Below are 16,412 nucleotides of genomic sequence, written 5' to 3'. Positions count from 1 at the left end.
TCTCCTGCCATAGGGGCAGTGAGAGGCAGGATGGTGGTCTGGGAAGGAGGATCCTAGACTGGGTGTTCCACAGGACCAGGCTGTGACAGATCCCAGAGCCAATACTCATGTGCCAGCCAGTCCCCAAACCCAACAGCTCCCCAAAGCCCAGGATATAAATAGCCTGTGCACTGCCAAGCAGACACTTCAGGGAATGATCTGCTGGCTGTGAAGAAGATGCGGCCTCAGTAGGGTTCCACGAGCCTTCTGCCAGCAAAATCTTCTTTGCTTGGATGCCCATTAGAAACACTAAGGGAGCTCTTCAAAGAAACAGGCCAGACATGGTGGCTCACATCTGTCAACTCAGCATTGTGGGAGGCTGAGGCAGGAGGACAGCTTGAGGCTAGGACTTTTAAGACCAGCCTGGGTGGAACAGTGAGACCCCACCTCTACAAAAAACACAAAAATTAGCATGGCATGGTGGTGCATGCCCATAGTCCCAGCTACTTGAGAGGCAGAGAAGGGAGGATTCCTTGAGCCTGGGAGATCAAGGGTGCAGTGCCCATGATGGTGCCACTGCGCTATAGCCTGGGCAACACTGCAAAGTCCCGCTTTCAAAAAAGAAACAAACGAAACAAAACAAAACCAAAGATGCCTGTCTCCTGCCCCATCAAATAAATCCAAATCTCTGCAGGGTGACACAGGGTATTAACATTCTTAAATTTCGCCTTTGCTGAAGTAAACATATAGTAATGGCTGAAAACCACTGCGTTATGTAAATACACTTCCTATGACTTATTTGTAGTCTTTTCGTATCTAGCAATTTCTACAGACCCTCTCTGTGGGCTTCGGAAGCCAGAATGGGCAGGGCCAGGTGTGAGGTGTCCTAGGACACTGAGGGTAGAGCACAGCTCCCAGCTCAGGGCGACCCATTTCTGAGGCTAAGGCACCCACCTGGGGCTCAGCCTATCTTCAGAGGGAAAATCACACCTCAGAACACCAGACACCCAAAAGAAAGCTCCAGTTTGGCAGATACCTGCCAATAGACCCTGGAGTGGCTGCCCCAGGGAAAACTGCCATTGCACTGTCAGCTCCCTCCAGCCCTCTCTCAGGTCTCAGGTCCCAGCAGGAGCAGATTTCTGACTAAGCTCAGAGGTCTCAACAAATGGCAGGTTGAACATCAGAGGAGTTATCAATAGGCCTATAGTTACCTCAAGACTCCACCTTACCAGGGCCAAAAATGAGTCCTGGAAGGGCAGCCAGAAAGAAAGTAGGGCAGAGAGGAAACACAGGGAGAGGGGCCCTGGGACCACGTCAGATATGGAGGGAACCAGGGGAACGAGAGCAGCCCTGATGATTGTACTCCCCACAGCCCCTGCATGCCTGTGAACCCTGAGAATTCAGGGTGAGGAGCTCACTCTTGCCCTTCACCTGTTCCTGGGCTCTGGCAGGCTGGCCTGCTTCCTGCCCCAGCCTCACCCACTCTCCGCACTCCTCGCCACTGATGTGGGCAAGCTGATCTCTCCGGTTTGCTGGCCTCTCACCCTCTGCCCAATGGCACCGAGTTAACTTCTTCGCGTGCTTTATTTTCTGTGATTAAAAAGGGAAACAATTCTCACTAACGCCATTTCTCAGAGGAGAAAACAGGCACAGGGATGTTCTATGACTTCCTCACGATCACCAAGCTACAAGGGGGAGCTGGGCTTTGAATGGAGGTCTACCCATGCTCCTAAACTTGAGGTGTCCTCCAAGGAAAGGACAGCACCTGTAAAAGCTCAATGAATGGGGCGGCAGTGTCACCACTAAGCCCGACCACGCTGCTACTCTGATATCCAACTTCCAGCCTCCAGAACAGGGAGAAATACAGTTCTGTTTTTGATGAGCTCCCCAGGCCGTTACGGCTCTTTCTTTGCTGTAACAGCCTGAACTAGCCCAGAAGTGCTATTCCATCATCTGTGTCATATTCCACCATTCAGAAGGGAGTCACTAACGCCTCAGTGCTGTCTCTGTGGACGCTGCCCACCCTAGGCTGAGATGAGGCACAGGGTCTGGGTCTAAATAAAATGGGAAGGCACTGGAAGGTGCAATGTCATAGGGGGAGGATGTCTGAACTTCATTTAATCTCAGCTTCTACTGGCGCAGCATGAAAGACGAGGCCCAGAGCAAAAGTGTCTTTTCCCGAGATCACACTGTGGACCCCAGGCCCACTGGAGTTGCATTCCACGTTACCTCTCACCCCTTCTTGTATTTGTTCCATTTCTAAGTGTGTGCAATATCCACAGGGAACACCACACCATGAGTTTTTAAATATTTATCTCAAACATACCTCATGAGTTCCCTAGGAAAGAGATGCTAGCATAACCCCCATTGTGCATGCTGGGGAGACCCCAAAACACCAAAGGAGTTCTCTAGGGTCTCACAACTGCTAAGATAAAGGCTGTTTGACCCAGCACTGTCTCCTCAAACCTGGGACCCTGGTTATATCCAGGTCTTCCCAAGGTGCTGAAGGGGCACACTTTTTCATAATGGTGAATACGTAAGGAGTTGACGGGGGAGGGTGAGCGGTCAGAAGCCCAGAGGGGCCTTTGAGTAGGACTTATGGAAAGGAGGAGCTTACAGGATGGAACCTACAAGATGTGACCTCACTTCCTTGCCGACAGACCCCCAACAGAACTTACAATTCTGGTAACTAGGCACCCACATTCTAGAGACAGCCCCATTTCCAGCTCACTTCGTAGGCGACGCTCGAGAGAACAACATGTTCTCCTGCTGTGTCCCGATATGCTGCCGACCTCCTCGTCGCAGAAGAGGCCAAAATGAGAGTCTTTCCCGAGAATATAAACCTTGGTTCAACCCTCGCCCTCGACGCCTCTGGCCCTTTGCCAGAAGGCACCCACAGGTAACACAGGGCCCAGGGCAGGCCCGTCCAGGCTAGGCCTCAGCTGTGCCCATCAGGGCAGCCCCAAGCCCCTCCCCATTTGTTTGGGGGAAACAGGAGATGAGGGGCCCTCCCTGGATAGGAGCAGGTAGGTTGTCAGGTGTTTGGAGCCTGGTAGGTATGTCAGGTTCACAGCCCAGGCCGTGCCTGGCAGGATGGGAAGGTGAGTGTCAAGGACACAGTTTGTCTGCTCACATCTGAATCCCAAGTCCTCAAGCTGTCATCTGCCGGAGACCTCAGGCTTCTCTGGCTGGAGGTCTATGCAGACGCTCCTATGTGCCAAATCCTGTTGGGGAAGGGGGTGCCAGGGATGAGTTCTAATGGGGGTGTCCCACTGTGGGGTCAGCCAGACAAGCCACTGACACCTCTTGGCCTGGATCTCGGCACTCTCTTTGCAGAGCTCCGCACAACAGACCAAACAAGAGCTGTTGGATGGATTCAATTTCTCCATATTCTTCAAAGAAGGGCACGTGCACCACACCACCAACCACGTCCAGTGCCGGTCTGCGGTGAGATTGGGCACAGAAGGGTCTCCACAGACAGGACTTGTGAAAACCAAGGTGGGCCCAGGACTCAGACACGAATATGGGGACTCCCTAAGCTCCATCCTAGGGCGTTCCCACTTGAGTGACCCACTGTCCTCTCCCAAAGGAATCTGGCTGCCATTAGTCCCCAGTGGCAACTTGGTTACAGGCAAAGTCCCTTTCACCTATCAGAGGAAGACCAGAGAAAATCCTTCTGTTTTCACTTCAGGCTATGCCAGGAGTATCTCGGCATGTTGCTTTAAGAATTGAGTACAATGGTAACATTGCAGAAAAATACTCACACTGTTATCATTTTAACTCCCCACCCTAAGTGGAGCTCCAGCAACAGGCAGCTCCACTGCCCTGCCAGACCTCCTCCAGGACTTAAAATCCAACACTTTTGCACAAACAAGGGGTGGGGGTGGGGGGGGGGGTGCATTGATTACAACAAAAGAAGGTGAAGCGACTCTATGCATTAGTCTTTAAAGTGTCATCTCACAGAACTCATCCCTGCAGCCCCATCAGGCAGGAGTTGTACCCTCGCATGTCATTGTAACATTCCTTAAGGGAGGCCATTTTCCACAGCGGGTCAGCCTCTCAGTGCTGGTGGAGCCTGTCATGATAAAATTCCCTTTTGAGGCAGCCTTTCTACAAGGAGCATAATCCTATGCGTGTCCTAACAGGCTGGAGCAGTTTGCCAGGGCTGCCATAACACGGCACCCTGACTGAAGGGCTTAACCACGGAAATCTGGTTCCTCACAATTCTGGAGACTGGAAGTCCAACGTCAAACTGTCAGCCTGGGGTGGTTTCTCTGGGCCTCTCTCCTTGCCTTGGAGATGGCGGACTTCTATCTCAGTCAGCACAGGGTCTTCTCTTGAACTTCTCTGTGCGCTGACCCCCTCTCCTTGTAAGAACCCCAGGCATATTAAATTAGGGGCCACCCTAATGAACTCACTTCACCTGAATTACCTCTTGGAGTACTCTGTGTCCAGACACAGTCACATTCTGAGTCTCTGGGGTGGAGAATAGAAACAGTTACATTTGGGGAAGGGGACACAATTCAACCCATAAAATAAACAAATCCCCTGCAGCAGACAGACACCCAGGAAAGGGATATCTGGGTGAAAGGATATGCAGATATCAACTTTCAACAGCTCTAGCTAGCTGACTTTCCAAAAGGGCTCCAGCTGGTCACACGGTCACCAGCAGCCTCTGAAGGTAGCTGCTTCTCTGAACGCAGCCTCCCCTGAATACTAACATGCTTTTAACTTTTTGCCAACCTGCTGTCTGTGTGGCAGAGAAAATCCTTGTTTCATTTCCACTTTCAAACATACATTTGCGTAACCTTTCACGGGTTCAATACCTGCCTGCGTTTTCCCCGAGTCGCCTCGCAGATCCTGGGCCTTGGGACGCGCTTCCTCCCACCCTGGAGTCTTCCGGCATTTTCCCCTTGGCCAGGGCTGGGATGGCCGTAGCTGTTTCTCCAGACTCACGTTCATGTTAAAGGAACAAAAACAATCATATACCTTTAAGTCAAAGAGTTCTTCTAGAGCGTATTGTCCTGTGTGCTGTTGCTGAAATGAGGACGGGATGAGGCCTCCCCAGGCCTTGAGGACTTGGAGGGATGATGCTCTTCATGCAGGTTGCTGACACAGAGGGTGCTGTTGCCCCACAGCTGACAAACACCGGGACAATGCCTTGAAGGCAGGAATCGTTTTATCATTCTCCATCCTCACATGCAATGTTACTCTGAAAGCCTAGAACGCTTTTCACCATGGGCACCCAGGTTCTCCACATGCACAAGTCCCTGAAGGGTTGGTGCTTCTTGGTGTGAGTTCCAGATCCCGATCCTCTGGTGGTCCATGGTGTTACCACTGACTCCCATGTCCCTCCTTGTCCCCCTAGTATGAAAATGAGATCTGCAGGATGCTAACTTTCCAGCCCGGCACTGGGGAGAAGCTGTTGGAGTCCCTGGTTCCAGCCTTTCTAACTAAACCCATCTCCTCCTATGCCACCTGCTTGGGCCCCTCCTGGGACTTTATCACTGTGCCACACTTTTTGGAACTACTGGTTAGAAGGTGAGTGTCCATCCCCCTCCAAGACACAGAGGTGCCTCTGTCCCCTACTGGCTCTGTCTTGAAGATGCACCTCTCGGGGCCTCGGTTGGCTCCTCTGGAACAGGGAGTAGTGAGAAGACGAACCTCACAGGGTTCTTGTAGGGACTCAATGATCTAAGACACAGCAAACAAAGGGGTCCCTAGAGCCTAAAACTCTGGAAAATCTGCTGGGGGTGCTGTGATTCATGTTTGTTACTTTTCTCTTCCCCCTCACTTGAAGCAGCTCTCAGCATTCTGCCTCAATGGCCTATATCACTCACTGTTTGGAAAAACACATAGAAACCAAGTCTGCGATGGCACTGGTAAAGGATGTCTGAGATTCCTTCTGGCTGGTCTTTCTCCTTGACACAGACAGAAGAGGGGTCCCTTGGTGCTGAAAAAGGAGCCACAGGCCCACTCAGACATCTGGAGAGGCTCACTGGGGTTCTCCAAAGGTTGGGGTTCACTCATTCAACACATACATTCAAAACACCTCATTTGTGCATCGCTCTTCTTGGGGCTTGGCATCATTTCATAAACAAAGCAGATGACATCCCCCGGCCTTGATTCTACTCAGAGTCAGGCACTCACAGTAGACAGAATAAACAAGTCACATCTACAGAATGTTACAGGTGAGACCCTCATGGCCTCCTCTACGTATGGTGGCATCCTCCCAGACTCTGACTAGAATGACGCAGCCCAGCAACAAATATAAACCGGGTGGATTTAGGGTTCTGAAGGGCCTTTTCACCCACAAAACATGGGGGAAAATATGTGGACTCTGGCTGGGGAGAGACTAAAGGAGCCCTGGGGCTCATACTTCTTATAATTCCCACGAGAAGGCTGACATCTGGGGACTTCCCCCACAAGAGGCAAATAGTGAGTTCTGTAAATGGAGACTTAGGTCCCCTGCAAAGCAGAGGGGAGGCTGGGGTCACAGCTGGCCACTGAGTAGACCCATCCCCCTCAGCACCGTGGCTTCCCAGCTCTCCCTGTCCTCCTCCCCCGCCGACATCTGCCCCTTCCCTCCTAACCCCAGGACCAGGGGACCCAGATCTGGAGCTTTGATGAGGAAGCTGCTCACAAATCTGCCTGCAGCTGCAGTCTTGAGTGCCCAGGTGTACAGTGCTGTGCTCCAGGGCCTTTGGGAAGAGAACGTCAGTGGGACGCCAGGGCTTATGGGGGTCTGTACAGCCCTGCTGCATGGGCAGGTCTGCCCCTTCCAGGACAGTACTGATGGCTTGGAGTAGGGTGGAGCTGTCCTCTGCACAGGCAGCCAGAGGCCAGGGACCCAGAACCATGCAAGGGTGCCCTGTAGGGTTGTGTGGGAGAAGACCAGGCCTCTGACTCAGCTGTCCACTCCATCACCAGCACCACCACCTCCATTTTGTTCACCTGGCCAGCTGAAAACTCTTCAGGTTGCTATCAGTCCCTGCAACAGTCATCTTTCTGGATAAAGCTGGCCTTCAAGAACTTTGCCTGGCCTGGACTGGGCTTGGAGGACCATCAGGAAATTGTCCTAGGCCAGTTGGTGCTTCCGGAGCCCAACGAGGCCAAGCCAGATGGTGAGGGGGCTTGCAGTCTGCAAGACTTTCCGGGGGTGGTGTTTTGGGGCTACAATTCCCTTAAATTCCACCCGGTCATTTCTGTGCTTGGAAAACCCAGTGAAAAATGACTGGTGTGGTGACCTTTTCTCCTTTTCCAGATCCTGCTCCACGTCCTGGGCAACACGCATTAACAATGCCGGCCCTGGAGCCAGCACCACCACTGCTGGCGGACCTGGGGCCTGCTCTGGAGCCAGAGTCACGTGCAGCCCTGGGTGCGCCGGGGTATCTACATTCAGCACCAGGGCCAGCACCAGCACCAGCACCAGGGGAAGGGCCCCCTCCAGGGACAGTGCTGGAGCCACAGTCAGCCCCAGAGTCCTCCTGTCCCTGTCGCGGGTCTGTAAAGAACCAACCTAGTGAGGAGCTGCCTGACATGACGACCTTCCCTCCCAGGCTGCTGGCAGAGCAGCTGACCCTCATGGATGCGGTGAGCAGCTGAGCTTTGCAGGCTGTGTCTCTGGCACCAGCTGTCTCAGACCAGCCTCTCCCTGAGGAGCAGCCAATGCCCTGGGTCCAATTTCAGCCCCACTTCTTACCAACCGTGGGATCTGGATGAGTTTCCTCACCCACAAGCCTTCCCTGTCTGCATGTGGACAGCAGAGATGGGACATCACCAGCGCCAGCTGCACAGAGTGACTGTGCAGACTGAGTGACAGGGGATGGACAGAAAGCAGGGCAGGGCAGGTGCTCACTGTGGCGCAGGCAGGGCCATGGGTCACTCACCCAGCTGCTCAGGAGCCTCACTACCCTCAGCACTTATTAGGTACCTGATGCATACTGGATTCTATGGCAGACACCCAAACAGAGCCCATAGTTGCAGCTGCCACAAGGAAAGTGCACCGGTACGGAGAGGAGTAGTAGAGGGCTGATTGGGATGGGAGGAAGACCAGGCCTCAGGATGGGCAGGCCTGAGCCACCTTCTAGTTCTTGGAGTGTGGATGGCCTGGGAGAAAATGTCACTCTCTCTTCCCACCCTTGTTGGGTTCTGGGCCATGATGCATTCAGGTCCCTCGGGGGCAGAAAACCAAACCCAGGGACTCCCACAAGTCTGGAGCCCATTTTAAAGCTTTCTGAGCTCCAGCTTGGTTCCTGCCAGAGACCGTGGATGACTGTGAGCTCAGTCCCTGCCTGGGACTGTGGGTGACTCTGAGCTGCAGTGTGCTGTGTCCGTGACACTCTCCTCCTCCCCCAAAGGAGCTGTTCAAGAAGGTGGTGCTCTACGAATGCTTGGGCTGCATCTGGGGCCAACGACATCCGAAGGGGAATGAGCACATGGCACCCACAGTTCGTGCCACCATCGCACACTTCAACAGGCTCACCAACTGCATCACCACCTCCTGCCTCGGGGACCACAGCATGAGTGCCCGGGACAGGGCCAGGGTGGTGGAGCACTGGATCAAGGTGGCCAGGGTAAGCTATGGTTGGGCCTGGGGATTCCCTCTTTAAAAATGGGGAACTTCCTCTTCTCCTCCATCGGCTTTCAGGATCGGCATCTGTATCTCTGGCCTGGACCCTGCACATCCCCTAGGCTCTTCTTGCCAGAGCTTCACTCACCTTGACTCCCACGGCCCAGTGGTGGCTGCTCACTTCCGACCTGGGGTCTTCCTTGGGTTGAACTAAAATCCTCCTAGAGGAGTGACATCCACTCGGCCCCAGGTCTGCCCTCCTGAGGCTCCCCAGGCCTCTGCTTCATCCAGGAGGGGAGATCTCAGCAGAGGGGGCTGAGGCTGAAGTGGCCCGGGCTCTACTCTGAACCGCACAGCTCACTCTTCCCTCTCCAGGAGTGCCTAAGCCTCAACAACTTCTCCTCGGTGCACGTCATCGTCTCTGCTCTGCGCAGCAACCCAATAGGTCAGCTACACAAGACGTGGGCAGGAGTGTCCAGGTGAGGAGGGCTCTCTCCATGGCAGCATCAGGGTTGACCTAGGGACTCACAGGTCTCCCCCCATGTGCCCTCAATGACTCTGAAAGGTTCTTGGAGTCCAGGGACACTGGAGGCAGGGATGGGCCGGTGGCTGTGGTCACTAAGCTGCCCTGGACTCCTAGGCAAGGATTTCCAACTCAGGACTAAGGTTTTTTCACCATCAGGAACAGACTGGAGCCAACTGGAGGCTTTCAGGTGTTTGTACCCAGCAGTGGAACTCTGTGTCCAACTGAAAGCTAACTGTAAACACGCAGTGGCTCATGTGAAGTGGAGATGGGGCCCAGGGGAGGAGCATGAGAGGTCCCACCCTGGTCCTCTGGAGCCCCTGTGATCAGAGGACTCCACTGAAAACTCTCACCCAGTAAGCTGGGATTCACGGGGTTTTCAAACAAAAGGGACTGGAACTCACAAATCTCCCCCGATTCCCAAATTTCCCCTTCTTTCTTTCCTCTGCCCATAGCAAAAGCATGAAAGAGCTAAAAGAACTCTGCAAAAAAGACACTGCAGTGAAGAGGGACCTGCTGATCAAGGTACAGTGGAGTCTGGGAGATGCAGGACAAGTGTTTCAGGGTCAGAGAAAAGAGTGAGTTGGGAAGGGCATTGGACCAGGTGTGGAGTGGTTATTTTGTTTGGTTTTGACTTACCTACTAAAAGTGGACTTGAAAAATTCCCTCCATGCCTACCTTGGGCCAACAGGAAGAGTGGTGTGTCGGTCCATGGGCACGTGGGGGCATGGGGGCAGGAGGCCCTGGAAATGGGATGTGGCAATGGCTGCTGGGCTGCTGGGCTGCTGAGCAGGGGTGATGAGCTGCAGCATTAGCAGGGCTCTGGCTCCCATGCTGGTCCATGCTGCTGGCATGGAGCTTCCTCCAGGCTGGAGGGTGATCATGGTAGGTGGGACTTCCTTCCCTCCTCAAACCGGCCAGCAATTCCTCAGGAAGCCAGGCCTCTGCTGCTGCTGCTGCTGCTGCTGCTGCTGCTGCTGCTGCTGCTGTCTGCAGCACACCTCCATGGGCAGGGGGCCTTGGCCTGCACTGGGGGAGAGGGGGAACAACAACAGAGGAAGCTCATGTGGCAGGGAGTCCAGTAACTGCCCAGCTTTGGGTACCAATGGGCATACTGGGGACAGACGTAGCTGTTTGCTGGGACTCCCCACTCTGCCCTTTGCAGACACCCAGAAACGGTCATGTCAGAGGATTCTCACCGGTTAGCAGCGACGCATGCTCATGACAAGTATCTGGGGGATTCATACATTGCTAGGGGATCCTCCCTGACCAGATCTCAGAATCGTCCATGCAAATGAGAAGGCAACATGTCACCCCACCCAGGACTCTGGAAAACCCTGCCATCGCAGTCAGAGATGGCGCATCAGGAGGCTACTTCCTCAGTGGAGAAAGAGAGAGTTCCGTGCACGGAACTCCCCTGGGGGATCATTGGCGAGGCGAAGCCTTTGGCATGGCTCAAACCCAGTTTGCGTGGCAGAGATTCCAGTGGGGCTGGGATAGGCAGGTGCCACTTAACCAGGTCTCCTAAAATGCCCTGTCCCTTTCCCATCACGACTGTATGTGGCTGGAGACCTAGACACTCAAAGACTCCAGAGAACACGACCCTGATGGGTGGTGGTGCTGGGATGTGGGCTGAAGGCAGCCGAGACGGAGCCTCCAGGAGCAGAAGGAGGCGTCCTCTCTTTTGGGGCCCTGGGGAGCCACTGCCCGCTCTGGGCCTCTGTTTCCTCATCTGGAAAATGAAGGGATGCTGAGCCTGTAGTGCAGGCCTCACAGGGTAGAAATGAAGTTCAAGAAAAGAAAGCAATTTGAGGGTGCTCGTGCCTGGTTCTTCCTCAGAGGGATGACGGTGAGAACAATGGCAACAGCTACAGGAAACTGAGCCCTCAGAGGCCCTGTGAGGTAGCTGTGGTTTGCATCACTCTTTACAGAAGGGGAAACAGTCTCAGGGAGGCCCGGCTGCAAGACTGGGTGACACACACAGGGAGTGTGGATCTGGGCCAGTGGTATGAGCACGGTGCCAGGTGGCTCCCACCACTCCCTGGGGATCCAAGTGCGGGGTGGCTGGGGTGTAACTGGGGGAGAGGAGGAGAGCCTCACTGTCTTTGTCACTGACACCTGGCAGGCGGGGAGCTTTAAGGTGGCCACCCAGGAGAGGAACCCCCAGAGAGCCCAGATGAGGCTGCGGAGGCAGAAGAAGGTGAGTGAGCCTGTGGCATGGACGGGCCGCAGGGGATCAGAGGACAGGGCTCCCTTCCCCGCCAGCTGGAGGCCTCCATATCAAGACAGCGGGGGCTTCCTCCCCAGCCCTGTCCTCCTGTGGCCACTGGGCCTGGAAAACCTCCATCTGAGCGACCAGAGGAAGGGTCTGGGAAAGCTGGACTCAGACTAGATGTGGGGAAGGGTAAAGCTGGGACCACAGGCCTTTGTGACTTGTTAAAATCCCACCATAGAGGTTAACAAGGAGTGCTTGCTAGACTTGGAGGTCAGCTGGGATAGAGGAGGCAGAGAACTGGGAAAGGCAGCTGAGGGTCTTTGGCTGCTCCAACCGGGAGACCTGAGGAGGGGGCTCTGGGAGACAGGGGCTGATGGGATTTCATGGGACAGGACCTTGGGCAGGCACCTGAGGGCCAATACTCATCACCACTACCCCTCCCACCTCCCCACCCCTCCTTGGCACAGGGTGTGGTCCCCTTCCTGGGGGATTTTCTGACTGAGTTACAGAGGCTGGATTCGGCCATCCCGGACGACCTGGATGTGAGTGAGCCTGGGGCAGGGTGCTTGGGAACTGAGATCCTGAAGCTTGGGAGGAGAGGGTCCTGGACCGAGCCTTTAGATCTCAGCCCTTGGCAAACCTCCTCTCCTAAGAGCCTCACAGCTGCTCCTGTGGGTGGGGGTGTCAGGCCCATCTCATCACCTCTGAGTGATGGAGGCTCCATGGCAGCCACCAGGCCCTATTCCTGAGTGGTGAAGCTGCAGAGCTGCCTGACTGCAAAGCTGCTGAGGTGTGGGCTGAACTGGGCTCAGCTTCTCCCTAGGGTAGTCCCGTAATAGGAGGGTGAAATTGAGCCTCTCCAAGGGCAGGCAGTTCCAAGGTCACTGAGCGCTTTCTTTCTATGAGAGACCTCAGTTTCCCTGTCTGTCATCACAGAGGGTTGGGGCAGAAGGTCCCTGGGCCTCAGCTCCCATTCCCCCTGCTCTAGAGCCCGGAGCCTGAGGCAGGTCCAAGTCCTGTCATGTGCACATCCCCTGACCCTGGTGGCCCTGGCAGTAGTGCAGCATGGGAAGGGGTGGGGTGGGGCTGGTTGTGGGCCAGGGGCCTTTCTGATGGACTCTGTCTGCCTTCCAGGGCAACACCAACAAGAGGAGCAAGGTGAGCAGCTGGGGCACTCACGTTGGATGAGGGTGGGGATGTGGACGTCACAGTCCACCCTGGGCAGGACACTCCCCGGCTCCATCCTCTACATCTTAGGCTTACTGGAAGTGTTTGACACACACAGGAGGAGGGGACCTATCCCAGTGGAGAAAATAGGAAAAGCACTGGAATCAAAGACCAATTCCTGCAGGAGGGGCTGTTTATATCCAACTCTGAGAACAGGCTGGGGGCGCTGCATGGGACCCCTTCAGAAAACTGCCCCAGGGACCAGCCCCTTCTCCCTGCCTGCCAAAGGCCCCCGCAGCAACTTCCACCCAGGCCCTGTCAGCCTCCTGTCCTCTGTCTCTAGGAGGTCCGAGTTCTGCAGGAAATGCAGCTGCTCCAAGTGGCTGCCATGAATTACAGGCTTCGGCCTCTTGAGAAATTTGTCACCTATTTCACAAGAATGGAGCAGCTCAGTGACAAAGAGAGGTGAGGGCCTAGCCCATGGGCTGAGGGTGGGAGAAGGCTCTCCATTTTTTTTTTTAACACGGTCTGGCTCTGTCGCCCAGGCTGCACTGCAGTGTCACCATCTCTGTTCACTGCAATGTCTGCCTTCTGGGCTCAAGCCCTTCCTCAGCCTCCCAAGCAGCTGGGACTACTGCTGTACACCACCATGTCCGGTTGTTCTGCTGTTGTTGTTCTGGTACAGATGGGGTTTCACGATGATGTCCAGGATGGTCTCAAACTCCTGGCCTCAAGCAATCCACCCACCTCAGCCTCCCAAAGTACTGATGTTACAGGTGTGAGCCATCCCACCTGGCCTAGAGGAGGCTCTCCCGTGGCCAGCTGCAGAGAGCCTATGGCCATGACTCCACGGCCAGCATCAAGCCCTGTTGCATGGGGACCACTGGGGACCCAGGATTCCAGCTGGGCAGGCACTGACAGGGGACCTGATGTGTGGCTCATGGTGGCCTCACAGCTCCTTCTCTGTCCTGCAGCTACAAGCTGTCCTGCCAGCTGGAGCCCGAAAACCCGTAGGCCGGCAACATCCTGCAGTGGCTGGGAACCCACCGGGATGCTGGCCAGAACACCGGCTCTGCACCATCCCTCACCCAGACCGTAGACACCAGGGAACCACATCTAGGAGGCTGGCAGCTCAGCTGCATCTTGCCCTGGATCCTCATCACCAACTGTTCCTGCTGGCCAGGATCAGGCCATGGGACTTTTGCGAGTCACGCGGGAGACCATTTTATGTTTATTTTCTTTAGTGGATAAGTAAGGGTTTTTTCTTAACTTTCGTTAAAATAAAATTTTAAAAAGCTATTCAAAATGTTCTGTAGTTGTTGGAATGAGAAAAGTAACTCCTGTGCGGTAACCATATACCAGTCTTTAGGATTCATAGCCTAGCATGTCAAATTGAGGCTATGGCTGAACAAGTCATGGAATAGCGTTCACATTACACATGCCAAGCATTTAATGTTTTCCTTCTTTATTCAAATTATTGTTAACTCTGTTTAAGAAAACAAACAGAACAAAACAAAACCCCTTAAAAGCCATAGTATGTCACCCAATCTATGTCACCCATAGTATGTCACATTTGGTCTACTGACCAGCTACTCTCAAACTTAAATTCTAGTTAAATTCAAGTTCCACTGGGTTACTCAACTTTCTTAAGGTTTAAATATTTAACAAATCACTTAAATATTTACTGAAGGGCTGGAGATGGGAGGTATTTAAGCAAGTGGTAGGGCTGGCCTTCTCCAGAAGTCCTGGGCAGAAGGGAGCTGGCCATCAGTCTCCACGAAATACAGATAAACTTTTTCCACTGTGGATCTTCCCAGACCTTCTGACACCGCTCCCCTAAATGAACATCAAGGAAGGTCAGAACTGTTTGAACCCAGTATCTAAAGGATGTCCCACAGCTTAATTTGAACACAACCCCCATTGTGGGATATCAGACAAAAACAAGCCAAAGAAATCAACATTTCAGGGTCTGAAACATGTAATACCCCCAAATCAACACAAAATAGACACCTAAATCCAATCCTGGAGCCGCAAAGCTCCTATAAGAAAAGCGGGAGTTTCTATTTCGGCAAAACTTGTATCTATGCACGCAGTTTGCAAAAAAGAAAGAAAAGAAAACCAAAAATTATCTATGGCAAGAAACCCTTTGACCATGCAATTGATTTGGCAATACTTTTTCTTATTTTTTGTTCTTTTTGGATGGAAAACAAAAACGTGAATACAAACACATAGGACTAAACATCATTTTAGAGCTTCCGCATGGGGAAGAGAAACAATGAACCATTAAAGAAGGCATCCTACAGATTGAAAGAAAGTTCAGCAGAATCATCTGTGAAAGGGGTTGTTATCTAACATGTACAAGAAACTAACACTACTCTTAACTGGAAAAATGAACAAAACCTAATACCCAAGCTAAAACTGGGCAAAGAACCTGAACAGGCACATCTGAAGAGAAAACACGAAATTGACTGACAGGTCAAAGAGAAGCTGCTCAACTTCACTAATCCTCACACAAATGCCTAAGTGCAAACCAGACTCAGATACCTCTCACTCTAATTACAATGAAACTTACCAAAAACAACAAAAAACCCATACGTTCACAGGCAATGGCCAACATAGAAACGCAGAAAAAGACACTTTTATAAATTATTGGTGGGAAGGTACATTACTAGACACATGAAGCGAAGCAGTTGAAGGTGCCTTAAACATTTTACATTACAACTACCCGTTCACCTATCAATCCCACCACTGGTTATACACAGAAAGCGCATGGAATCTGTTATGTTGAAGAGATATCGGCCTTCCTATGGTGACTGAAGCACTACTCACAATAGCAAAGGTATCCAATCCACCTACCTGTTCATGCACAGATAAAGGGATAAAGAAACTGCAGCACACGGTGGAATCCTCTTCGGCTGTAGAAATTCATGAAATCATGTCATCTGCAGCAACGTGCAGAAACCTGGAGGACATGACCTTCAACAAAATGAGTCAGGCAGAGAAAGACAAACAGCATGATTTCATGCATGTGAGAATGAGATCAACTTTCTCTCTAAACGATTTTATCTCCTAGAACTAGAAAGTTCCCCAGTGGTGAAGAGAGGCGGGGGGTTGGGGAGTCCGGGCAGGAACTGGAAATGGATACAATGGTACACTCAGATGACAGGAATAAATTCAGCTGTTCCACTCCACAGTAGGGTGTCTAGAGTTAACAGTATCCTACCATATTTTCCAAAAAAGGCTGAAAAGAAGGATTCTGCATATTGCAACCACAGAGAACTAATAAATAATAACTACACAAGGTAACAGAGACAGTCAATGCCTTGCTTTCATCATTACACAAGGTATATATGCATGATCAAAATGTCCCACTCTACTCTTTAACTGTATACCTTTACCACAGAGCAAATTGGTTTTAAGGACACAGAAATAAACAATGCTGGAGTTCATGTGACACCAGGAAATGCCCTGCATTTCCAAAGCAATTCTGAGAAATCCAAACTACATTGGATGCATCACATTCTCTGATTTGAAATTTCACTCAAACTCTAGGGACCTGCTTCCACATGGATGAGTGGAAGAGAACCTGAAGTAAACCCACACACCTCATACCACCTGATTTTGGATGAAATACACACTGATAAGTAATGGGGAAAGAACTCCCTTTTCAATAGTCTTGGGGTAAGTGGCGAGCCATATGCAGAACAGTAAGTAACACTAGGCCTCTACTTCTCACCATGTACAAAAGTTCACTCCGATGAATGAAAGATGTAAATGGAAGACCTCAAACTACAAAAATCCTACAAGAGACCGTATATCAGCTTTGACAAAGCATTTATATGCCTAAGACCCCACATGACACTGCAACAACAGCAATAACCGACATGGGGGACCTAATACACTAAAGAGCCACCGCACAACACAAGAAATTACCAACACAGTAGACAGACAACATA

At 52.3% G+C, this 16,412-nt stretch overlaps 1 protein-coding gene and 1 gene segment (V, D, J or C); one reads left to right on the top strand and one right to left on the bottom strand.

Moving 5' to 3' along the window:
* Nucleotides 1-9,882, bottom strand: part of LOC117978456 (immunoglobulin lambda variable 6-57-like) — a 38,756-nt gene extending 28,874 nt beyond the window's left edge. Inside the window, exons 1-3 of the V gene segment in view lie at nt 9,753-9,882; nt 4,806-4,930; nt 1,411-1,569 (exon numbers count right to left, since the gene is read on the bottom strand).
* Nucleotides 1,582-14,291, top strand: LOC100969771 (ral-GDS-related protein). 4 transcript variants are annotated; one of them, XM_055105465.2, is made up of 13 exons: nt 1,582-2,878; nt 3,316-3,477; nt 5,348-5,520; nt 6,910-7,103; nt 7,244-7,572; nt 8,340-8,555; nt 8,927-9,030; nt 9,530-9,599; nt 11,200-11,274; nt 11,757-11,831; nt 12,424-12,447; nt 12,800-12,921; nt 13,431-14,291. In XM_055105465.2, exons 1-13 carry the CDS (start codon nt 2,738-2,740, stop codon nt 13,468-13,470), a joined length of 1,725 nt encoding a protein of 574 aa, XP_054961440.2. In that variant the 5' UTR covers nt 1,582-2,737; the 3' UTR covers nt 13,471-14,291. The 4 variants fall into 4 exon arrangements, with proteins under 4 accessions (XP_054961440.2, XP_063459149.1, XP_024782890.4 ...); XM_063603079.1 differs by having other exon boundaries at nt 13,142-14,291; XM_024927122.4 differs by lacking the exons at nt 1,582-2,878; nt 3,316-3,477; nt 5,348-5,520 and adding exons at nt 6,606-6,784; nt 13,142-13,232.
* Nucleotides 14,292-16,412: the final 2,121 nt, after the last annotated feature.

Source organism: Pan paniscus, chromosome 23, assembly GCF_029289425.2.
Source record: "Pan paniscus chromosome 23, NHGRI_mPanPan1-v2.0_pri, whole genome shotgun sequence".
NCBI lineage: Eukaryota > Metazoa > Chordata > Mammalia > Primates > Hominidae > Pan > Pan paniscus.
Note: the sequence above shows the minus strand (reverse complement) of the source record. Positions and strands in the feature narration are given on the sequence as shown.